We start from the raw sequence: 25,850 nt of genomic DNA, 5'->3' as shown, positions 1-25,850 counted from the left end.
CGGAGCTTTTCTCCCAAATAAAATCAATGATAAACAAGCATTGGCATAGCCAATAGGTCTCGCCTTTGAGACCTTAGAAGTATTTAGCCATGCAGCGCATTATTCTTGGTGCTACAACATCTACTCTTTACTGTTACTTGACGTGCCACTGGTGAACAGCCATTATTTGGCTATGAACAGTGCAGTCTGTAGGCCTTGAAATGGGACAACTAGGAGAGAAAGGTTGGGGGTCTTGTGGAAGGCGGAAGAGGGCACTTTGGAGAGAGTTTTGAGGATTTTGTTGAAGCAGGCCACTTTGGAGAGGTTGTTGGGATGTTGTGGAAAGAAGGCCCTTTGGAGTAAGTTGTTGGCAATTCCTTGAAAATGAAGGAAGGCATTTAGGAGAGAGTTGTTAGGATCTCTTGGAAGGTGGAGGGGGACACTAAGCGGGGAGATTCTGAGACAAGGAGGTATCAGTATAAATGCACCACACACTTTGTACCAACAAAGGCTCATCTACAAACACCGAGATATATCATATACCCTGCAGCGGAAGCGCCCCACACAGCAGTCACCATGCTGTGAGACGGGCACTCCGCCAAGCCTATGATTGCGTTCCTTAACACCAGGGCGCTCTTCGCCATGGTGCCCGCTCACAGCCGGTAATGATCTTCAAATGGGAGCAAAGCCCGAGCAGAAGTTCCCGCCCGAAAGCGACATCTATGAAAGGAAAGAGGTGCAGCCAAGAAGCCCGTCCTTTGAAAACTTTGGGTATCCATTTTATATATCTTTTTTCAATACTAGGAAGGAAAGTTAAGTGTTAACCTTTTGTAAAACAAAACATAACGTGAGAATTCATGTCCAGGAAATTCCGCTTTGCTGCCTTGGATGTTCCTCCAAGCAAATCCTTTAAAAATGTAGGGGCCAGGGAACACGCCGTTCCCCTACAAGACCCTTCCATATTCGCAGGGCCCCAAACAAAATCCTTCTGCATACACAGGCTCGCCTCAATCAAAACACAATGAACATAGATCTCTAAAAGCAATATTTAACCTCACTCCAAAAATGCTCACCCGGTAGCCCACACCGACACCTCCCCATATCACTTTTCATATTTAGCCTCACCACTTTAAACACAAGCTCCCTGAAATGAATACACTGTGAATGCACATGCCCAGCAAAGCCACAGTTCTGAAGGCTTTCTACAAAGAAGTATGATAGCTTAAAATAACAAGCAGCGACAGGATGGGCGGGAGACGGGGAGAGGTGCTGCAGTTGGGAGCAGCGACAGGTGTCAAAGCTGAACAAATCCCACAACATAAACGTGGGGCGCAGTGTAGTCGCAAATCACAAAATAACTTCAATCCCAAAACACGAGCAGAGGCAACCCAAACAATAAAATTGTGCTCACGGAGTAACAAATAACAACAAGGGTGGCAATGGCTGGGAGTCCTAAACAATCTAAAGGAAAAGTGGAGAATTTAGAGCAATGACAAAGGTGGCTTAAAATGACGGACAATCTACAAACATTGCAAGTACCAAGAAATTAGTGAAGCAATTAATCATATCAGAACACCACATAACTACAAGGGGGAGGTCTATGTGATCAGTCCCACAGTAGTAGGACCAGTATCTGCAGTTTTACTGCAGCCAGTACACACCAGACTGTTGCAGGTGAGTGTTGCCTATAAAATCTGATTTCCTGGCCTACTTTTTCCAATGTCATCACAAGTAGCAAAGCCAACTACCTCTTTGGCAGTATCCACATTCCCGCTGAGTGCAAGTAATGTGAGATTAAACTAAAAAGTGTGCAGGCCAATAAGGCTTGGCCCAGATGCCTAGCTCTGGTGCCGCATGGGAGCCCCTTGAGAAAAAAAAGAATCCAAGCTTTCATGTGGCTACTGGTTGTCGCCCACACTAAACTAAAGCACCACAAATTAAACACATTATTAACATTAACCTTTGATGTAAACTATGAGAGGGCACACGATGCTCATCCAGTGGCTGAATGAGCAATGTAAAATCAGAAAACCTATAATTTCTTCCAAGCTTCTCCGCTTAACCAATTAGTTAAGAATGCCAGTGTCTGAAACGTGAAGCTTGAAAATTTAGTTTGGTGTGTGTGCAAATCCTGCATTGCCAATCCCTGGCGAGTTGCCCTCCTACTGCTGAAACAATGACAATGGCGGTACCAATGGGTGGGGCGGACTGGCCTCAATGGTCCTGTGACCGCAGTGACAGTCAATGTTGCTCTAGGGAGTGCTGCTTCGTGAGATTACCCACAAGGCTGGAGATGAACTTCAGTATGGAATGTAGTGGACAGGCCTTCAAGCTTAACCCACACTTCCACTGCTAGGGTCCACCTGCTAGTGCTAGGAGAGCAGGGCTTCAAAGGTCCAGTGAAGCAATCTAAATTCTAGTATGGAAATGTGCTCCCTCCAGAGAATGGTCTGGTCATTAAGGCTTAACCATGGTTCCTCAGTTCCAAATTGAACAGCTCTGGCCGTAGTGCCACATCCTCTCTCTCTCTTACTGAACACCATAATGCCCCGCTGAGAGAAACATGCAGTTCTTTCAGCTACAACCCAATTGGGCCCCGCTATAAACACCTGGTTGCGACTCAATTCAAATTATGCACTAGAAAAAAGTAATATGCAGCCTGAAAAAAAGTAACATCCTAGAAAAAGCAAACACTCGTAGTGAAAGCAAGATTTTGTAAAGCGTGTCAAATATAAGCAGGAACAACATGGTAAACTTAACTTTTACATTTTTCAGAAATCAATAAGTATTTTTGCCTGATAAGTTAAGTACATGACAGCAGTATGGTTTATAAAGACCACATTCCTGAAAACAGAGCAACGGTATACATTTTATAAGCTAAAGTAAGCAAAAAAGTAGACATCATATTAAAAGTTTAACACTCCACGCATCACAGAGTATTGAGTACCTACATGAATAGTGCACTTACCCACCCGGGGAAAACAATACTTTTCAAACAAAAAGAGCAGAAAACAACAGTAGCGCGTAACTGGCAAACTCTGTAAAGTGGCCCTAATGTGTTGGGGTGTGAATAAAACCCAATCAGGCCACTTTGCGATCACTCTGGCTTGTTTCATTTAATTATTTATATTTCGAACCTTTTTTCCCCTCTCCATCTCGAGGCTGAACTTTGGAATTCAAAAACGTTATAAAGACATTTCCAGCAAAAATGTTGCTTTGTTTATCCATTTCACAGGGGGGAAAAATGAAGGAATGGAAAAAATAGAGGGTAAGAGTCGGTGTTCTCACTAAGTGAGGAGGGAGACAAAGAGGGAATAAGGGGGGGGGGTTGCAGCGGCAGCGCATAAGTGGAGAATGTGCTTGTCTGATTTGGGTAAGAAGGAAAAGACAGTCAAGTCCTTGTCCTGCTCTGCCCACCCGTCCTCGAACGGCCAGGGAGGGCTGAGTCTTATCTACAGGCCTTAGTTATTACTGACTTTCTAGGGCGCATTTTTAAAATAAAAATGAGGGGGTGAAAGAGTGATATATCCATTTGAAGGAGGATTAGCATTGGCGCGTTGTGGGCGTGATGGCTGGCTCTACTAAGGAGCACTAGGGGAGACATCAGTTTGACCTGTTCGCACCAGGCCGCGTTATGGCCAGAGCTACGTAAGATTTGTGAATAAAAAGACCCCGCAGCTGAGCATAGCAGGGATTAAACAGGACACCTGGGTACTGCGATCATTTGGTTCACCCACATGACCCTTTCAAAACTACAAAGGCGACATGCAGGCCTCGACGAGCCCCTCTCTCCTGCGCACTTAGACCTCACATGCCTTCCCCACAGCGGAGAGCCCCGTGGGGGCCACGGAGGCCCTCGGAGACGCCTTCCATGAGGCTGCCATGTGTGCTCTCCGGGCCGAGGGGAGTGCCATCACACACTCTGACACCTTCGGGTAAAGTCCGCGCTTTATAAGAATGCATGAAATAAATAATCTCAGAGGGGCTTGACCGCTTCTGGGTTGCCTGCCTAGCCCCAGGGGCCTTCAGCTACGCGGCCCACTGACAAGAAAGTGGTGAGCACAGTTAGATGCGTTTATAACAAAGCCTCTTAATGACCGATAAATTACACAACGCGCAGTACCTGAAGCAGCCTCTCCTGTCCTCTAGCTGGGCTTCTCAAGGGATGAAAGTCCGGTCCTCGTCCAGCAACGCGCCGCGGTCACAAGCTGGTTAACTGCCACTATCACTGCCCCGGGAGTTTCAAATGGAATAACAAGGACTTACTGCGCATGCGTGAAATGACACGCATGCGCACTAAAAAAGACTTAGAAGCAGTCAGTCAGAAAGACGGACGGACCGAGCGCCATGGAGCCGCCGCTGCTGCTCACCGCCTGCCTCCTGCTGCTCGGCGGGGCCCGCGCCGACCTCTCCGGTGAGTGTGAGGAAAGAGGGGGGGAAATTTCACCCCTGGGCGGGTGGGGGCGGCGGCAGGCGGGCGGTATGTGTGCTCGTGTGTGTGTGTGTGTCTGCGTGCATGTGCGCTCGTGTGTCTCTCTGTGTGTGTGCTCGTGTGTGTGTGTGCGTGCTAGTGCGAAAAGCTGTGGCTGTGTGTGTGTGTATGCGAGAAGTGCATGAGGCACAAACTGTAGAGGGTCGCGTGTAAAAACTGAAACTGACATGCTGTTTAGTTGACGCGCGCGACCTAATCCCAGTCAAGGAGCTGCGCGTTCACATTGCTTGTCCGCTGTCTGTTCCCCTTGAGCCCTTGAAAGATGAAATGATCACAATAAGTCTCGCAGCGACGGATCGCTTTCGCGATCCGGTTCGCAGTGCGAGACCTAAAAAGGGAGCGATTGAAGTGGGTCCAAAACTTCAAAGAGGCACCGGTTTCTAGTCCAGATTTTTTCTAATAAAATAGAAATCGGGAGAATGGCGCCCCATCTTGGATATTCGTTCCCCAAACAAATATCTCAAAAAACAATCCTTCCGGATGTTGACTTTGCAAGAAGTCCTTCAACTCCTCTCGGCAGGAGATTACATGACCACCCTCGACCTCTAAGAAGCTTACTTTCATACACCAATTTTACCTGGACACAGAAAGTTCTTGAGATTCAGAGTGGCTGGCAGGGACTTCCAGTTCAAGGTCCTTCCCTTCGGACTACGTTCCGTGCCCGTGTTTTCACCAAGGTTTTGGCACCGGTGGCTGCACACTTTCGATTAGGAGTCCAAATTTTTCCTTATCTAGACGACTGCCTTATCAAGGGGAATTCCTTCACAATCAACGTCCATACTTGGAAATGTCTGTCACTTTTCCAGTCTCTGGGTGTCTCCATCAATCTGGACAAGTCTCAACTCGTCCTGTCACAAACAAGAACATTCTTAGGAGCCACCATAGACACTCTACGAACACAAGCCTTTGTCTCAAACAAAAGGCAGCAAAAGCTGTGCAAGCTGGCCCAACTACTTCGATCAAAAAAGTGCGTTTCTGTCCGACAGTTCAAGTTGCTTCCAGGGATGCTATCATCCTGCATTCCCTTAGTCCCCAACTGTTGTCTCAAGATGAGAGCCCTGCAAGAGGAGCTCAATGACCAATGGCTCCAGGTCTCGGGGTTCTTCGATCTCATCCGCATCACTCCTCAGATGCGGAAGGCGTTGCTCTGGTGGACTTGCAAGAGGAACGTGGCAGCAGGCCTCTCATTCCTAGTGGAAGCTCTAAGTTTCGGCATCACCACGGACGCCTCCCTCGAAGGGTGGGGAGTGCACCTTCAAGGGCTAGCAGTCAACGACAAATGGGATGCTCACCAAAGGACTTGGCATATTCACCTTTTAGAGTTGCTAGCGATCTTCCTGGCCCTAAAATGCTTTCGCACCATCATTTTAGGAGCATCAGTGTTGATCCGGACGGACAACACAAGTATGCACTACCTACACAAACAGGGAGAGACAAGATCTGCTCTGCTGTCTCAGCAAGCCCAGCAAATTTGGGATTGGGCGATCCGACAGGAGTATCCAACATCCTAGCGGATTCCCTCAGCAGGTCGACAGTGTCCAATCACGAGTGGGAGCTCTATCAACCAACATTAGATCAGATATTTCAGAAGTGGGGTCGACCCGATCTGGACTTGTTTGCGACCATTCTGAACCGCAAATGCACGTTCTACGCAAGTTGGCTTCCCCAACAAGACTCGTGCGGGAATGCGTTTTTGATGAATTGGTAGCAGATCTATGTCTATGCTTTTCCAAGGATACCGTTGGTTCCCAAGGTTCTCCGGAAAATGAAGAAGATGCCTTGTATCCTAATAGCTCCCAGGTGGCCTCGCCAGTTCTGCTTTACCGAACTCCTCCTTCTATCCGAATGCGATCCCATTCAGTTGCAACCAATACCGAATCTCCTATCCATCCACACGTGCATCTCTGCCACCCGGGTCCGGCATCTCTGCGTTTAGCAGTCTGGCACCTGAACACCTTGAATTTGCCCACCTAGACATTCCATCGGGGTGTAAGGAGGTCTTGGCTAATGCTAGAGCGCCCTCCACAATTAAAACCTACATGCTCAAATGGGAGCGTTTTTGCCTCTGGTGTCAAGCCGCCAACATTCACCCAATACGAGTAAAATCAAAACAACTATTGCCTTTCTTTTTACACTTGGCAAAGTCAGGCCTTTCCCATTCTACTCTTAAAGTATTCTTAGCGGCTATCTCAAGTTTCCGTCAAGATGGTACACAATCTCTCTACTCCTCTCCGATCATTCAACAATTCTTCAATGGACTGTTTCGTATGTTTCCTCCCATCCGCCGTCTGCCTCCGCCCTGGCATCTTAACATTGTTCTGTCACAACTCATGCAACACCCCTTCAAACCTATTCATAGAACTGATTTAAAGCTTGTGTCGTGGAAGATGTCTCTGCTGTTAGCTCTCACATCAGCCAGGCGTGTCAGTGACATTCAAGCCTTCACTATCGAACTCCCTTACCTTCAATTCAGCAGGGATTTGGTAGCACTCCGCACTAACCCCTTTTTTGTGCCTAAAGTGCCTTCTGATTTCCACCTCAATGAACCAGTTATTTTAAAGACTTTCTTTCCTGATCCTCAATCATCTGCGGAAAAGGCTTTACATACCCTTGATGTCAAAAGATGTCTAAATTTTACTTGCAAAGGATATCCTCAATACGAAAATCTGATCAGCTTTTCATTGCTTATGGAAAGATGCGTAAAGGGCACAAAGTAACCAAACGGACCATAGCTCGTTGGATTTCTGCTGCAATCTCTTTTTAGGTCTCGCCTAGCGATACAGCGCAAAAGCGCTGCTCGCTATCGGCGAGATCCTATTGTTGCCTGCCGCTTTGTGTATGCAAATTCATCACAAGCATTTATAGCATTGCGGCGGGTGCTGGTGTGAAAACCGCCCGCCGCAATGTTATAAATGCATGATGCGCCCGCCACTGTGGCGGGCGCATCATAATATGCTAGGCGGGACCGCCGCACAGCTCTCTGGCGGTCCCGTTTTCCGTGAGGATGGCGGGCGGGCAAAGTCTGCCCGCCATCCTAATGGGGGCCATAATTTGCAGACAAGAGCCAAGCCTTAGCTAACATTTTGGATCTGCTTGAATAATATCTTCAAGGACTGAGTCTGCCATGGAGCTGCAAGTTAGGCCCATACAGCTGCCCTGGAACCCTCAACTCAACTTCAGAATACCCTCATTGCCTTCTTCATAGAGATTGGTGAGCCTGCATCAGCCCTATCCCTCCATGTACCTGTGGGGTACCAGTACATATTCCTGTTGTGTTCTTCGAGGTCTGGAGAAATCTGGACTGCAACCCCTGTGCTGGTGCTTCTGCATCTGGGATGTCTCCCCAGTTGTGGAACCTGATTCCTTGCTGGGTTATTTCAAGAGATGTTGCCAGTCAAAGTCCCATTCAAGTTCCCCTTGTGCTGACCGGTAGTCAGTAGGCTACTGGTTCCCTTGATGCCTATTGTTCTCTTCTGGCCCATAGGATCCCCAACCGCAGGGAAATTTCATCTGTGACTGGAGGATTAGATGAAACAGACCCTTAAGAGTACTATCAAGGGTCACCTAATATTTATTAACGCGCTTGCCAGCCACTCTCCGCAACTAAGAGTGCATTCGCTCCTAGACTCTGTACTGCTGTAACTGAACTTTTGCCCCCAACAGGACACTGGTGAACAGTCACAGGGTAATTTTCCCTGGACACCTACAAGAACCTTTAGAGCAGATACAAAACGTTTGTTTATGGTGTTCATGCTATTTTACCTAGGGCCTTTTCTCTTGGTGCTGGAGGACTGTAGCAAGTGGAATTCTTGGCATTTCCACAAAGGATTCCAAGGGACAGGCAAATTATTTATATGATTGTAACAGTGTATTATGTTTCACTGTGTATCATTGTTCGACTCCTGTAAACCACTGACTAAACAAAGGAACCCAAATGCTTAATACTGTAGCCAAGTTTACCTGAAGTCAAACCCACCCGTCGAATAACTGATGAGAGTATCGATGTTAATGAAAAGCATAGCACCTAGTCTAGCGCAAGGGATCTCTAAAAAATTGGGAGGTGGGAGCTGTTCTTGTAACTGATAAAGAAGGACCTAGGATCTTCTTGTTTTCTGCGTAGATTTTTTGTGATTTCTGTTTTTGTGGCCCTCCATCACATGGATGATCTGTATTTGCGTAATATACAGTTGAAAGGTGTTGCTTTTGTGCTCATCCTTGACTCCTTTCCTCTGTGCGCTCTTTCTCTCCTGCCCTCTTCTTGCCTAGTTGGTATTTCTCTTCACTTGCCTTGCTTAGCACTTTGTTACTCTAGAAGAATGTTGAAACTTCCCCTGCTAGCTGCTTTTCAATTTGACTGCTGATAAGCTTGGTGATCAGTAAAATGTCTATTTCAGTTATTGGTCATAAGTATGATTACTTCCCCGGTTTCAAGTTCTCATCTGTGCACGGGACAGCTATAGTTCTCCTAACCCATACTGTGTACTTCTCGTCAGCGCAGCTTCCTATTGCATCTGTCACCACATTCTTTGTATTGCCAGGGATTGAAGCGACTACATACAGACTTATAGACTTTGGTCCGATCTCAGGTGATTTGACAATCTGCGGTCTGTGTGCTTTATTTCTGCAGGTAGGTTGCAGTTTACCCTGGTTTAACATTTCCACTACCCTAACTGATGTTTGTGTGTATCCTCTCAAACTGCAGATCCTGTGCCCTTCATATTTTCTATGGGAGAACTTCGGCAGCTTGGCGCCTTGGATTGTGAGGTTTTGCACTGTTTACGTTGCACTTCATTCAGCTCCTGTCTGTCTCCTCACAGATCATCCTTACATTGTTGTGCCAGTACTACATAACTACTGTATGTGTATCTCAGCCGTCTGATTGCGGAGTCTTGACTTGGGTTTACTCTTGCAGGGTGGAGGTGCCTCTCTGGCCGAAGTTGTGGATCCGAGTTACTGGATCATAGATGGCTGCGTATCTGTACTACGATCTAGATGCGGATCAGAGGTTTTATGCTGAGAAGTCTCTGGTAGCACAGGTCTACCTATGTCTTGTCTCTTTTAACTGGACTTATCCAACTTCTGTGGCTATAGAGCATAGGAACACGGGTTGTCTAATACCTCCTGCAACAGAGGCCTTGGTCCTTACACCCATTGCCAGGTTCCTGCACATGATTTGGTTCAATGACCCCGGTACTGTCTTCCTCCTGCGGGCTTTTGTAGTCGCGTCGGGCCTACACTTTCTGTACACGCCCCTGTGCTAGGGCTCCATTGAGCGCAGATCCAGAGGCAGGGAATTCCAAAGTTTAGGAGCCAAGAATAAGTTGGAGCGACCGCACCATCGGGATCTTTTGATCCTAAGAGCCATCAAGGTCTGACAGAAGAGGATCGTAGAGTTCTCCCTTGCACGTATGGCGAGGCCGGTGGTCATGCTGTTGAAAGCCCATTGCAGAGTGTTTTAAATTTCACTCATCGTATCCCTAAGAGCTGTCCTAGCAGACTGGTGTTTGGGAATTTCATTAAAAGTCGGGCAGTGGCATTCTGCACAGTCTGCAACTTTCTAATGACATAGCGGCGCTAGCCGAGATACAGGATGTTTCCATAATCTAGGCGGGACAGCAGAAGGGCCTGAACGATTATTCTCCTAGCTGTAAACGGGAGAAGGGAGAGAACCTTTCTCAGCAGTCACCGGATGCCATAACACATGGGGCAAGCTTCTTCACTTGATGGTCTATGGTGGGACTGGTATCTAACCACATTCCAAGACTGTGTTTTTGGGGGTTAGCATCTTACTAAAGACATAAGATAGAGGACTCAAGGTTGCCAGCGAAGTTGTTCCCAAGCTGCATCACTTCCATTTTGTCCTCATTAAACTTTAATTTGCATCCTGTCATCCACCTGGCTACTCTTTGGAGGCAGGAAGTCAAACTAAGATGTCAGGGGCAATTGAGACAACCAGCTGGGTGTCATCGGCGTATGAGACCAATGTTAGTTCAAATGACTGAACCATCTCGGTAAGAGGGAGCATGTAAAGGTTAAACAAAATGGGGCTCCGCAAGAGCCCGGAGGAACCCCACAGCTCAAAGGAAGAGTGGCTGAGTAGCAAGCCTGATTCAAGACCCGGAAGGAACAATTTTCCAAGAAAGAGGCAAGCCATTCTAGAGCTCCGCCTGCAACACCGCCACATGAAACTCTCTGAATGAGAGTCAGATGATCAGCGGTGTTGATGGCTGCACTGAGGTCTCAGAGAATAATGGCCGCCGAACCACCTTGATAAAGGAGACACCTGAGCGCCTCGATCGCAGCCAGCAACGCAGTTTCTGCACTATGTTTTTGTCAGAAACCCATTTGAGTCGGTTGGAGCAGATCCTTTGGTTCAAGGAAAGCAGACAACAATCTATTGATGTACTTGTCTAAAAGCTTGTAGACTCTGGAAGCACAGAGATTGGCCTACAGCTGCTCAAAGGGGATCCAGATTGGGTGTTTTGAGCAGTGGCTTAACTGTGGCATTCTTCCACGGCTGAGGGACCTGCCTAGAGAAGAGGGAAAGGTTTAGCAACTCTATGTACCAGAATCATACATTTTCAGCCCTGCCTTAAAATCAGGTTCGGGGTTCAGGGTCCAGAGGCGAGCCAGATTTCAGTTTATTTCAAAGATCGTTGACCAGGTTCACAGTGAGCATTGGAAATTTAGTAAGTGCACCCTCTTGGTAATCATAGGTAGGTACTATGCAGCAGGACACCACTGAGTTGCGCGTGTCTGAAAAGTAGCAATCGATATCTAAGATTTTATTCTGAGAAAAATAGCCAAATTGTTACTATGCTCCACAGAGGCAACTGGAGTACAGCTGGCGATTGGAGGCTCAGTAATATTTTTAGGGATCTTGAAGATTTCTTTAGTAGAGTTGGAGGAATTAGCAATTTTAGAACAAAACAAAAGCAGTTTGAGCAGATTTTATTTCTGCATTTTAGGACCTAAGAGACTTCCTATATATATGTTTATTAGTCTCATCATAGTTCCTTCTCCATTTCCTCTCCAGGCGCTTGCACTCTTTCTTTAGAGCCAACAGATGGTCGTTAAACCAGGGCGAGTCAGGATCCGTTGGGTGTCAATCTGCCATTTAACAGGAAGGGCCTCATCCTAAGAACTGCACATCCACCTTGTTGTGGCTAAGTCTTAATTAATCACAATTGATGTGGGGAAAATTGTCTCCTTGGCATAGGCAGTATGTATTACTCAACCACATAAGCATTGAAGCTTACAAATTCTTGACAGACTTGAGCTCAATTAGACATTTTCAAAGTTTCAGTAAAAAAATTGGAAGAAAGTTTTGGTGCCAAAATTAACGTGAGGGTCTAGAGTAAAAACGAGAAAATAGCTTCTTGTATTTCAGTGATGAGAGATTTATTTAATATGTGCAAGGTTGTGACTCTCTTCATCCATGATCAGCTTGTAGGATCTAAGCATTTAAGATAAGTTATTGCCATTCTCGAAGACGCTATACATATTTCCAGCGGAATTAAGTGTACTGTGGACTGCGTAAAAGAAATGTAGACACTTAAATAACCAGTTTGTGAAGTCAAGACTAACAAAAGTGATGAATTTATTAAATGCAAGGAAGGTACAGCCACAGAAATGAGACCAAACCGTGACAAATCAAAGTGTAAAAAATGTGGCGGTAAAAGACATCTAGCACATAACCTCAGTTGGCAAATAGGAATGTGTCATGTAAGAAATGTTGAAAAAGGGAACACTTCCCTAGAGTTTGTTGAGAAATAGATATACAATTAAATTATTGTTCAATCCTTATTTTTTGTAGTCAGCGGTGATGATTACAATTTAAGATACTTGTCATATTGCATTAGCTAATAAGTTGTTAGCATTTGCTGATTCTTGCTCTCCTTTCCAACTGGTAAGGAAGCAAACTATTCAAGAAAATATTCTGAAATGAGAACTATATAGTAGAGAAAGCCTAAGCCAGGCTTGGAGGATACAACAAGGACCTTATTCATCTGGAACGAATGAACAGGATGCAAATTGGCTTTAAGTGAAGATCTCTTATTGGGAAGGTTTACATGACCCAACTGGGTCACCAAAAAGAAATGGCATCAAGCTTCATCTCTATGAAGTTGAGCCTGTACTTTTTGTGGATACATCCTTACGTGTTGAAGTATGTAAAAAGTTTCCTGATGTGTCTGCTGACAACCAGGGCAGTTTGTCAACTAACAACATCAAATTAGATTAAAAACAAAAACAATAATTAGGCCACTAGCACGTACGGCTCACCCTATACCCCATCTCATACACAGGAACCTCTTCATGCAGTACAGACCAACTATACAACAAAAGGGTTATTTAATCTTTGTAAACTCAGAATGGCTGGTTCAGTTGCTAAATCCACAAAGGCCGGATGGAAGGGTGCCAGGTTGTGTGTTTTGGTATTTGGGATCTTAATTTAAGTTTCTTGGTGGATATTCATTGTGTTCTTAGAATTCACAAACTGCTGAGCCTGATGGGAGAAGCTATTGCTTCATTGGCTTTAATTTGTTCTCAGCTTACCAAAATGTTGTGCTGTGTCCAGTGTGTAGGCCCTCACCCTCCTTTACAATACCTGTGGGAGCTTACAGGTTTCTGAGGATGTCATTTGGGCTGGTATTTGCTGTCTCAATATTCAATCATATATTGCCGCATATCTGTTCTTGATTTTAACATCTTTATTTGAATTGTAAAGGGACAGATAAACACTTTTACAGAGCTTCTGAAATAGATAGCACCCCTCTGACCGATAATAATGATAGAGCTCAATGGCGCACACTTTTATACAGCCACATGGATAGCCATGGATGACTCTTGGGATGACTCTGTGGAGGCTGGATGGTGTGCAGTCTATAAACGGTCCTGAGGAGAGTCTGTGTTAATAAATCCTATGGGAAGAATGTTTGGTCATATCAGTAGTGCTGAATCGTCGTCCTCCCTTTGTGAAGAGGATAGGTTAAAAAGCTGAGAGCGCTGAAGTGTATCAGCTAACACTGCCGGATCCTTTCCCCTCATTTGGGTTCTTTTCATGTGTGTAACAAAGGGCAGGCATATCCTGTCAAATGTTTATACTTTGTGTGCAGCAGCTGGCAGCTTTATTTTATAACCAAGCTATTCCAACCCTTACCCCACTACATATTGATGGGGGGATGCCAGCGGCTTCCACATCTGAGCTATGGTTAATCTAACCTTCGCAAGCAGATGCAAAATGTGTTTTTCCAGAGGTGGCGTTAGGAAAAGAAACAATGATAAAATTGGTTTGGAACGACAAGGCACCCAGAGTTCTACAAGAAACGCTGTTCTGTCCACAAACGGAGGGTGTCCTGGTCTCCCAGAAATGGGCATTTACATTCAGTTGGCCCAGATTAGTCCAGCACTGGACTGGAATCACAACCCCAATAAAAAAGCATTCATACAGGTGTTGTGTGCTTATAAAGTGCTCAAATACCAAAAAGGTGTCTTGGTGCTAACTGAGCTACTAGTCACTGAGAACCCAGCCAGATTTGAATAGAAGAAAATAACCATGTCTTCAAGAGCTTTTTAAACGCCAAAAGATAAGGTACGACTAAGATAAAGAGGTAGGTCATTCCAGGCCTTTGAGGCGCCAAATACGAATCTTCTTCTTCCCCAATTCACACGCTTAAAAGTGGAGCAGGAGTTCTCCAAAATCTCACTCCGTACGTTCTATGGCTACCTTCTAGAGCACGACCAAAGGCATGTACGCCCTTCCAAGCAACCTCAATACTATTAGACAATTGGCAGCAAGGTTGAACAGGGGAAGAGATTGAAGACTTCCCCATCTCTGTTGACCCTTATCTTGTCCAATCCGAAATTTGCTCCATGCATGTCGGACCCGGGGTCTCGGAGTGGAACTCTGGTAACCGACACAAGGCTGTGAGATTTGCGCCCCAATGAAGCCATGCGAGACAGTTTCAACTTGTCCCGAGTAGATGATTTCCATCTCACCAGATGTTGCACTGGGTCTCCAGGCAGCAATATCAAGATAAACATTTTAAGGAACAAAGTCACCTAAAATCGTTTTTTACTAATAGTGTCAGTCGTAAGGGCCTCAAATGGTTGTACAGATTTATCCAAGCTCTGAAACCACTATCAAAACATAAATGCTTACTGAACTGGGAGAAAGAGTTAGGGGTGGAGTTCAACTTGCAGAACTTGTAGTGATGAACCTGGCTCTGTAGTAAAGCATAAAATGCCCCAGGCAAAATGCACCAGTTTGTGTTCAACCTCCTGCACTCTTAATGCCATTGTTATCTGAGTTTTGTAGGATGTGCTGGCCTAGTGGTTCAATTGAAAGCACAAACATCAGGGGAGAACTGGCAAGACCCTGTTTTGTTCCCCTGGAAATAGGGATAGTTGGCGAAAGCTCTCCATTTATTGTCGAAAGTTGGCGAAAGCTCTCCATTTATTGATTGAGGGGCTTATAAATTGAACAAGGATGAATGTTTTCATTTGTGGTCTTGTGGTAATTTTATCTAGTGTTTTTAGCAGCCAATTCCAATCAACTGTCAAAGGGCTTCTCCCCATTAAGTTGTTTTTTTCTTTTTGGAAACCTCCCTCAGCTTGAAGGCTAACCTCCTGCTTGACTATTTTTGATGAATCCTGATTGTTGGACAGATATCAACGTATGCCAGATTGTGTGAAGTCTTTTGACTACAATAGAGGCAAATAATTTCACATAGCAATTAAAAACTGAAATCAAACGATATGATCCGCAACTTACTGGCTTTTTCTTTACCTCCTTAGTAGGAGACCTAGGTGGAAAACCAGTATAGATTCAATAACTGGTTGTGATGTTAGAAAAAGGTTAAACACTTTCCTCAGGAGGACAGCAAATATGTTTGAATGTGTTTTATAAAAAGAAGCAGGGAAACCCTCTGTCTCTGGGGCATTATGGCTAGGTATGCTTTAAATACGCTCTTGTACTGCCTCTAGTGTTGTAGCCTCCTGTAACACCTCAAAATCAGCTTTCAAATTTGGGGGTATTTACCCGGACAAATAGGTGTTGGTGACTAAAAAGAGTGGAATAAAACATTGTAAAGATATCTAGGATCTTTTTAGTCAGTGTTTACTCCCCTCTATTTCCTGGATGTGGTTTTGAGATTTAGTTTACCTCAGTTTCGATGGAAGGCCGCATGGTATCAGCTTATTCCCCTTCCCATAATAATTTTAACATAAAAGAGCTTCTGAGCCGCTTCCCTAATGCCCAGTTATTGTAATGCTGCACAGATTCTGTGTAGTTCTTTAGACATGCCAGCTGTGTTTCCTCATTTACTGGTGTTCGGCCTGGGAGAGTTGTGACTCTAGGTCCTCCTTTTCTTTTTTTAGCTTTTTTGCTTTGCAAGCTGCTTAAAGGTGACTGTGAGTGATCTTCATTCTTCTTGGATTGCCACCTTTGCTGCATCCCATAGGTATATTCGGTTTCCTCTCCATTAATATTTTCCTCAAAATATCTGTCGATAACTTCTTTGATGTTTTTTTCATACTGTTGGCCTCATAGGGCTGTTTCATTGAGCACCCAAGTGTGTGAGTAGGGCTTTTGTACAGAAGGAATGGAATTGCAGCCATACTGAGGCTTGTTCTGACAGGGACCTATACTGGAAACTACGATGTTAGTTTGAAGGTCTCTGTAACCCAAGTAGAAATCAATCAGAGAGTAGGATCTATGGACATTGGAGGAGAATGTAACATGTTTTTCATAGTTGTTTTGCTTCCTCTGAATGTCCAAGAGGTCCAAATTGCTTATAGCCTAAGTAAGCACTGGGTGGGGCGGGTGATGAGGTTGAAATGCTCCAATTATCAAACCTTTCATATGGAAAATGTGAAGCTTTAGGGAAGAATCGGGAATAAAATTGCTCTTTACTCTCATTGAGGCCATAGATGGTCCTCCGCATAAGAGGAGTCTGGCCCATGTTGCCTGTGATCCCCAGTATTCTACCCTTCCTTTCTGAATAGTTGGAATTTAGTGTAAAGTCGAAACCCCTACAAAAAAGATTTGCCACCTGTTGTGACTTTCTCGTACGAGTGGAGTGGTATAGAGTCGGGAACCAGTATGATTTCATTCTTGAGACCTCCATTTTCAACAAGTGAGTTTCCTGCAAGAGGGCCGCATTGAATTTTTGGTGAAACCACTTAAAGATCGCTCCTTGCTTTACTGAAGAGTTCCCTGGACGTTTAGCGAGACCCATGTTACAAGAACAGTCACTTAATCCTTGAAAGCACTCATTTTGGATGCCTTAGCAATGCAGCATATCTTTAAATGTTCTAGACTATCTCAGTTTCCAAGATGGCATCTTGTTCTATAACTCATCAGAATAGACTTGTGACACTTTTTTAAGGGTGGTGTTGCAGAAATTGAGAGAAACTTGTATAACCATAAAGGCCAAAGTGGAGTAAGGTGAGTTAACTACCTATGGAATTCTTTTTTCCCAAAGGTGAGGTCAAGCCCAAGTTAGATCCATCAGTGACAGTAAGCAAAGCATCTGCTGCCACCAACCGGGATGATAATAAGTTGTCTTAAACGTATTACTTGAAATTTGTGAAGAATTTGGCTGATGGAGTATATCCCGCCCATGTGCTCTTAATGAAGGGTTTCAAATGTGATTGCAATTTAAAAAAAAGTGCAAGGAAGCATTTGAGTGGATAAAAGAAGCTATTACCAGGGTCCCAACATTAAGCAAATCTCATGTTGATAAACACACCATTCTAATCACTGATGCCAGCACAAAGGGGCAGGGAGCTACCTACCTTAAGCTTAGAGAGTGGAAGAAAATATATTTTTTTCCTTTGCTTCCCTCTTCCTAAGGATACTGGAGTGCGATTATTAAGTTGTCGAAAGATATGCCTTTGCTTACTGTTGGAATGACAGACATATTAATGTTTTCCTATGGGGAATCCCTTTCATAATAGGAACAGACTACAAAGTTTTGATACACGCTTTCAAATCAAAGTAGTGGAAATGCACCATATACAGGTTATCCTGTTGGCTTTTATAGCTGGAAACGTACAACTTTATAATAGAATATTTCCCAATTACAAGTAGTGTAGCAACTGATTGACTATCCTGCATGCCCATAAGTAAAGAGTGATGGATGAGATCTGGCAAATGAGCAAGTGTAGGCTGTTGACTTCTCAAGTCTGCTGGAGGACGAATGGGGTGACTGTATGAAGAAAGACAATGTGATGCAAATGCTAAAGAAAAACATCCTACGTGGTTGGCCAATTAAGTGTGGCAACATTTTGCTAAAAGTCAACTTACTGAGGAGTCGAAAATGAGGAGAGTGTTGATAAGGTTGGAATTTTTGGAGGAAGCAATCTGGTTCCTTGCAGCTCAGAAAGAAACATTTTGGCCTGGAGCACAAGAGCTTTTTCTGACTAAAATGAAGATTAGATCACACTACGAACAACATTTTTTAAATTGTGTCAGTTGTTCGTCCAGTGAAAATAACAAAATTGTGAGATAGACCCCTGTTTCACTTGATGAGGTCCTAAATAAAGTTTGAATCATACTGGGCCTCAACATCAATGGCACCATAATCCAAGCTTAAGCCCAGGGCAAACACATTTTAGCAGCCGTAGACATATCACCAATTGTATAGTAATGCAAATTGTAAAGCCACTAGCATACTTATTAACTTTTTACATGATCTCCTATTTAATGAAGACATTCTGAGGGCACGGATTACAGACAATGTGGTGCAGTTTTACTTGCACAAAAATCCCTGCACAATGTCTTATTAGCTTTGTACTACCCCAGAGTTAATGGACTAGTTAATGTGGAAACTGTGTGATAAGAATGCGTACAGAGGGCTTCTGTGGCCAGGGTACAAGTGGAGAAAGCACAACATTAAATTAACACTTCATTTATTGTTGTGCTTTCTGAACATGCACCACCCCAACAGTGTTGCAGGTGTATGACCTTTCATTTCCCTATTGGGTATATAACCTAGCATAAAAATATTTCTTGGTTTGTGTAATGGCAATGGAATGGTTAGGATGGAAAGTGAATAGGTCATGAACAAAATTAATCTGATCAGACTGTTTTTTTTTTTTTTAAGTATGGCAATCTATGGAGTTAAAGTTCTCAGGTGTTAAGTTGGAGATTGGTCCAGCTTATAAGACCTGAGATATGGAGTTATAAAACAACTCTTTGGGATATGCTGGGTTAGGCACAATGTGGTGGTGTGAGCAAATTGCCAAACTTGGAGCATGGGCAGATTAGCGTCCATCTCAATGATAATGGGGTTCCACTGCTACCATTATCTCCCAGCTGTCTTGGTTGAGTCATGGTAGGTTGTCATCATCCCCTTAGGACAAATTGTAAAGCTCCCTTGTGGCACGGAGCTTCGATTATGTGGAAATTTCAAAATGCTTAGGGACACAGATGTGCTGTGATGTCAATTTTTAGTAGTAACTTCATCACATGGATGATGTTTGTTTGCTTAATATACAATGTAATGTCTCATTTATCCTCAACCTTGACTCTTCTTATGTTATCTCTTGAGACCTCTTACAATCTTTGCCTTTCCCTTCTCTCCTGCAACTCAGGATTATCACTTGGTTCTTCTCGTAGAATGCCGAGAATTGTCCTCTCAGAAGCTTGTCAGTTGGGCTGCTGATGAGCTCAATGCTGAATCTCTGTCTCCAGTATTGGTCATGAGCATGACTACTTAAATCTGCATTCCACTATTATATTGTAATTAAACTATAAGAAAGTCATTTCTTTTTCTAAAACAAACTGCCTCAATATTCAAGTTCGATGTTTTCAAATGTTTTATGGTTTCAAAGTTGCTAACCCCACAGCACCCCTTGGAGTAAGCCTTGAGCGCACACTCCTCTACCTTGAGAGGCAAGTGCTAAAAACGTTACTTGATCATTGTGTTTGAATGCAGAAGTGTTGTGAGTCCAGTTTTAAATGACGGTAACCCCAACATTTGTTGCATTAACCTTTGAAATGAGTTCCCTGGAACCTTAGAAAAACCTTCACAGTTGCACTCAATGGCCATGCTTTCTCTATCCACAGAACAAAAAAGTTAAAAGGAAGAAGAAGAAAAAGAAGGCAAAGGCTTCTGGTGGAGCACAGACGAAGACCCCAGAGCAGCTGGAGGAGATTTGGCAGTCGCTGTCTGTGGAGCTGAGCAACTGTGCAAAGGTAAGGAAAAACGTCTGTCTAGGAAGCACAATACCAGTCTTATGCAGACATATCCAGAATCAGCTCTCTAATGAAGACAGCCTGTTGGGAGCAGGGCATTCTCTGCTGTGGTGTGATTTAAAAAAAATAAAAAATAAATAAACAATGTGAACAGGACACCTTGTGCAGTCACCAAATGTCTGCTCAGAGCAGTCATTCGGAGCATACAACACTGTGTTTTTTACTGTTGCAGGGATTCTGCGGGGGCACAGAACTATGCTTGGGATTATGGATCCTTAATAGGCAGGGATTGAGTCATCCTACCACCTGAGTACCCATGAGCCTGGGACGGACTAGCTGTAGTGTCTCAGTTGCCTTCCTACTCACTCACAGAGGAACAAATGATTAGACACCCCAGAACACAACACTCCAGACTCTCTCAGGAATCGCAGTTACAGGACACACCCTTTCGCTCTTACAGAGACACGAGGCAAGTTTAAAATGTTTATTTTAACTATCGTGCTCTTGTATGAAGTATACGTGCCACAACAAGTAGGAGAATGCCGAATATGGTCAGCATTGCAAGTAGTCTGTAAATCATAAATGGAGCGGTCATAATATACGACAGTGTAATGTAACCTCCCTACCCTTCTACAGAAGCAAAGCGATTATATATCAGAAGACCTCTAAGTGTTAGCATACTTATATCACAAAATGTATGTGTTCCCAAGCAGATGCATTTGCGTATTTTGTCTACATGTTAGGGCCTGACCAGAACAGAATAACAAGGGACATTGTTGTTTGACCGTATCTACATGTTTAGACTAAATCCCAGGAAAGGACAGAACGCAAAAACAGCATGTTCTGTGTGAAAGTACAGTGTGGCACAAAGAAAATATTGTTATGAGCCCCAATGTACCTCAATATAGGCCTAGGTAGCCACACAACATTTTACCTATATTTGTCCTTCCTTGCTCTACATAACAGCTCTGGTGATGACCTTTTGCCTAGTTAAGTGCTGAATAAATGTGATGTAGTTTTCTTAGAAAACTAGTCTCATGTATTACGCATGAGAATTCTTAGTATCACACAGCAGGATTACCATCTTCTGTATAATAACTTTGTACAAAAGTATCCACTATCGTCATCCTTAAACGACAGGCCCACAGTATTATTACACATCTAGGTAGAACCCCTGAGGGTACCTTTTAGGTATATAAGCACCACATCCTTTCTGGGCAAACTAGAGGAGAAGCTTTCATGCTGACACGAGACGCTGGAGTCCCTACATGCAGAAACTCCAGCACACAGTGGTCTGACATCCCCATCTAGAGACCAGGACAGGGTCCTTTGTTCTTTCCCATCAGGTAATGGGATTGGCTCTCTCCTAGGGGGATTTTTTGGCTTCACACCTACTTGCTAGGTGCACCTAGGTTTCCTTAGCTAGGGTTTGCATCTTAGGAGTATGCTTGATTATTGCGGTGTATTTATATGCCTGCATATATTCACTGTTTTAGCACCATGGTAGGCTTCTATCTTTTATTAACTCTGTTGGTGCTTGCAATCTTATATATCTGTTTCTGTCTAATGGTTGTTGCAGCACATGTATTTTATACTAGAAAGACGCGGGGTCAATAAATGCTTATTGAAAACGTCCCTATAGTTCATTCTGTGTATCTCTCTGAGACCAACTGAGCACGAGTGACTGAGCGAAAAGTAGTACATTATTTCCACGATCCCTGACGGATCAAGGGTTGATAGTTGCCAGAGACTATTTGCTCCTTGCTAAAGTTAGGGGGCTTATGGTGGCACTGTGAGCTAGTCGGTCTAAAGGTAACATATGCTTTGGGGGTGTCTGCAATCAGTCTGGACACCAATCGCTTAGTTTATGTTGTCTTAGTGCGCAGATCCTATATAGATTTATAGGAACTACACAACAATATGCCTGTAGAGTAACGTGCGCAAAGCAGAGGATATTCTGCAATGTGCTCATGCTAACATAGAGAAAAACAACAATGCGCCTGCACGGACATGAGACATTACCTGACGTTCAAGGTGAACAGCCAGTTGGAGCAGGGAACCATGTGATTCTTTATTTTAAAAACCAACTTTTATTAGGTTTAACCGAGCGCAGCAGCATCCACCATTAACCAAGGAACATCATAATTTTTATGTCCGACCAAAACACTGAGTAACCACATTTTTAGGTAACAACATCATCACATCGGCGACCCATGATATGCCCACCACATTTCTTAACATGCTTTTGGGGCAACCTCTTATTTCATAAATGGGTTGTTACTGAGTGCACAGCAGTTAACTCCCCTCCTCCAGGCTGCCAGCGAAGGGGTCTCTGGTCGCTTCTAAGCTCGGGCAATGTACCGTCTTGCGTTCTATCCCACTCCAAAAGGATGATAGGGCCAGGCAAGACCAGACCTCATGGGAAAAGTCAGCGGCAGGGAGGTAACATCATGCACATGTGACCTGAACCACAAGGCTTATCTGCTGCAATAGTTGGGGGGGGGGGGGCAGATACATTGTGTGGCAATAGTTGATTTGAACCATCTGAAGCTGCAACAAAATCTCCAACTCTCTCTGGGCCAGGCACGCTTCCCTCCAGTCATCCATATCCATCTGATGCCTGTGCCACAGAAGGAAGAAGTGATCAGACACATTAATCACCAGCGATGGATCATGGAGATAGCTCCTTTGCCCAATCGTCCCATCAACAGTGGAGCTTCAAGAGGATTGTATTGAAGAATATGGGCATCCACTGATAAGTGGACAAGCAAGGCATGATGCAGCTGAAGGTAACCAAATAATTGCATGTGGGAGAGGCAGTATTGGTCCTGCAGCTCTTGAAAGGGCTTCAATGTTCCCCCGTTGGTGAACGCCCCCCAAGTAGGTGATTCCTATCCTGTCCCACCGAGCAAACCCCAGGAGACTCAACACCTGTTGGAGCTAGGTACCCTCTCACTGAGGTGGGAACCCTATGATTCTTACCTTATGACTAGTCAGCAAAATTAAATATGGCATATTCTGGCTGCACCAGATCTCTGCTAGGAGTATAGAATAAGAGCACTGCGTTTTCTCTGGCAACATCCGTCTTCCCAGAGCAACCAATTGGAGCAGAGGAACCTTTATGGCCAGCATTGCCGAGAAGGACAGCCATTGCCGAGCAGGATATGCAGATTTATTATTAGCACACTGTAAAAAAGCAGTTGATGGGAACAGTCCAAGCAGTGTTTTTGCTAGATCTACACTCAGGACAGCCAATTGGAGCGAAGCACCCTCTGCTTGTCACTACATGTGCACAGTACCCAGCCAATGAGAATAGTGAACCCTGAACAGAGGTGAAGGACTCTCTAGACCAACTAATTGGAGCGTTATGTGCATTTGCTTGAAAAATTATTTATTCCTCTAGCATTTCCTCTTTCGGAATTGAGATACCTGGATAACAGAAAAGCCCATACTTGCTGTGCAAATTTGTGTGCCGTGTGTGTGAATATATTACCATTGCGATAGGCATACAGATATCTTCATATACATTTTAAATGAAAGGAAATGGCTGCAGTGTTTCATTTAAATGGAACTTAAAGCTTTTTTAGCATTTCCTAGGTGGTGTATTACCTGGCGGCACAGCTGCAGTTTGTCACAAGAGAGGTGAATGAGAGCTTGAAGGGTAGGAGGAATGATACACTTGAAATACCCAAACTCCTAATGTTACTAGAAATATTACTTAAACCAAAAGCAGGAGGCTACTAAAGGTTTTCTGCCGCTGTTGAGCATGTGCGTTAGTAAGAACCCACACTCAAAGGTTGTACACTGCAGATCTCTGTCTGGAGATGATACACACTACAGAAGCATAGAGTTTGGAGAGGCATCACAGTATGGCTGGGAAGGGGAACCGTGACACTTGGCAACGTCTATGAGGCCAGAATTGTGAGAGGGCATCTATTATTCGGGCTATCAGGACGACGATACAGAAGTTATTACAGGTGGAAGGCAATGACCCACCTGCCCTGTTAGACAACGACACCAAATACTACGCCATACTAATTCTATGCAAATTAACAAACTGGGCTACAGCAAACGCAGTTATCCCACTAAATCAAACAGGCTTTTGCAGGCACATGGGGGCCACCAGCAATATTTTAACCCTATCTCTGATGATTGAAGCCACAATTGCAGCCAAACATCCTTTTTATATGTGCTTTATTGACTACAGCTCAGCATTTGACCACATCAACAGAAACATATTATGGCAAAATCTCTCTAAGCGTAACATCCCACCATTACTTTTAAAACGGCTAAACCTTTCTACACTCAAACATGTGGGTGCAAGTAAAATTGGGTTCAGGAGACTATCTTCCAAAGAAGATTTCTAAAACAACAGGGCTGAAATGGGCTGTGTGTTAGCCCCAACACTGTTTAACCTCTGCATGTCAGATTTGTCAACCAGGCTAGATTAGTGCAACACTTATGCCCCGAAGATGGGGGGCCTGGCCCATTCAAATCTACTATACATGGACAACCTCATACTCATTAGTCGAACCCTAATCTGCCGCCAGCGTCTACTAAACGCAACATCTGGCTACTCAGAAGAAAACAGGCTGAACATAAACCTGGAAAAAACAAAGACCATGAGTGTGAATCCTCAGCAAGCAAAATCACCCCATCGCTGGCTTCTGGCTACACAACAGCTGAAAGCTGCGCAAGAGTTTAAATACTTGGAAGTTGACAACAAAGGAAATTTTGCCGTCCAAAGAGACACCATAAAAAGAAGGGGAAGAGCGACAGCTGTGGCATTAAGGAACTTAAAGTACAAGATTTCCGGCTCAAGCTTCTCCTCACTGACTCAGGTGACAGGCGAAACATTTACCGTCTATCACCTATGGAGGCGAGGCTATGACAGGGAGAGATGCAGACACACTGAATTGCACAATATCGAGAGCATTACGAATGATCTTTGGTCTACCCAGATACATATCCGCGGAAAACTGAGATTAGAATTTGGTATTTAGAGGCAAGAGCTGGCTCGTAAAGGAGTATATATCAAAAGTTGGTACAAGATTAAAAAGGGGAAACCAGAGACCTTTAAACACCCACCTATGGAAAGAGCTGCTAACTAAGGCGTCAGGCCTCGCTAGACATTACCTTGAAGCCTCAATATAGCAACTAGGCCTACGAGGCCTCTGGGAGACATCTGTATCACACGAGAGCTTTACAAAACTAGTCAACAAACCATTAAAAGAGTCTCCCTGATTTAGGGCAAAGCAACCTTTTTCAGGGAGTGTGCATGGCTGGCTCACTATACCGAGTTATAACACAACCATGTCTCAACCATATCTGAGCATTGGCTTCTCCAAAGCCTCCAAGGATAAATTCCTGAGGCTCCACCTAGGCTTACTACCCTCCACACTTCATTTACCAGTGTGGCTACACCCCTCGTCTCCAGCAACCTACTGACCTGCGAGGAGGGAAAGTAAGACATTCCACACTTGCTATGCATATACTAAGGAGCTACTAAGTGATTGCAGAGCATTACTTAGACCACTCTTCAATAGCTAAGAAATACGTTCATGCAGACAGGCAGTGAAAGCAAGCTTCTCTGGAGAGAATGCCCAGCTGAGGTGCCGCCAGGTGAAGTTCCTGAGCATAGCAGAAACAAAGGTAAAAGATTAATAAAATAACTAATTGCAACACAGTGGAAGGACTGAGCAAGCTACAGGAAGAACATATGGGACGGAGCTACCCAAGCAAACGCAAACATCTGAAAGAGACACGTTAGTGATAGATTCCTTACCTTAGAATATTCCCCAGGCGTCCGAATGGCTCCAGAAAGTTTTGCTTAGCAGTACCCCTGCGCGTCGGTAGGTGGCGTTGTGCGGCTCCGCGTCCGTCACTGGCGTCGTGAGCGCCAAGATGACATCACTGAGACTACTTAGGCGCCAAACATGCACGCTGACGTCCGTTCTTTCTTTTTCCTCGCCAAAAGCGCAGATCCGGATTGAGCACGTACCTCAGTCATTTTTTGACTACTCTTTTGAGACTTTTATCTCCTTCTCTTGTCTCCTGGTGCACGTAGGGATGCCCGGATTTAAGTCTTGTGGGTCGTGCCCCCGTAACATGTCGTTGGCGGACCCCCACGATGTCTGCCTCTACTGCTTGGAGGCCGACCACGACTCCTGGGACTGT

At 44.4% G+C, this 25,850-nt stretch overlaps 1 protein-coding gene across 3 annotated transcripts in view; it reads left to right on the top strand.

The window, feature by feature from the left end:
• TIMELESS (timeless circadian regulator) overlaps positions 1 to 25,850 on the top strand; it is a 327,088-nt gene that overhangs the window by 77,290 nt on the left and 223,948 nt on the right. For all 3 annotated transcript variants that reach the window (XM_078689100.1, XM_078689101.1, XM_078689102.1), the window contains exon 13: positions 19,545 to 19,673. In XM_078689100.1, coding sequence (XP_078545226.1) covers positions 19,545 to 19,673 — 129 coding nt within the window. The remainder of the gene's footprint in view (positions 1 to 19,544; positions 19,674 to 25,850) is intronic.

This window comes from Lissotriton helveticus, chromosome 1_1, assembly GCF_964261635.1.
Source record: "Lissotriton helveticus chromosome 1_1, aLisHel1.1, whole genome shotgun sequence".
Taxonomy (NCBI): Eukaryota; Metazoa; Chordata; class Amphibia; order Caudata; family Salamandridae; genus Lissotriton; species Lissotriton helveticus.
This window is presented reverse-complemented; position numbering and strand designations above follow the sequence as displayed.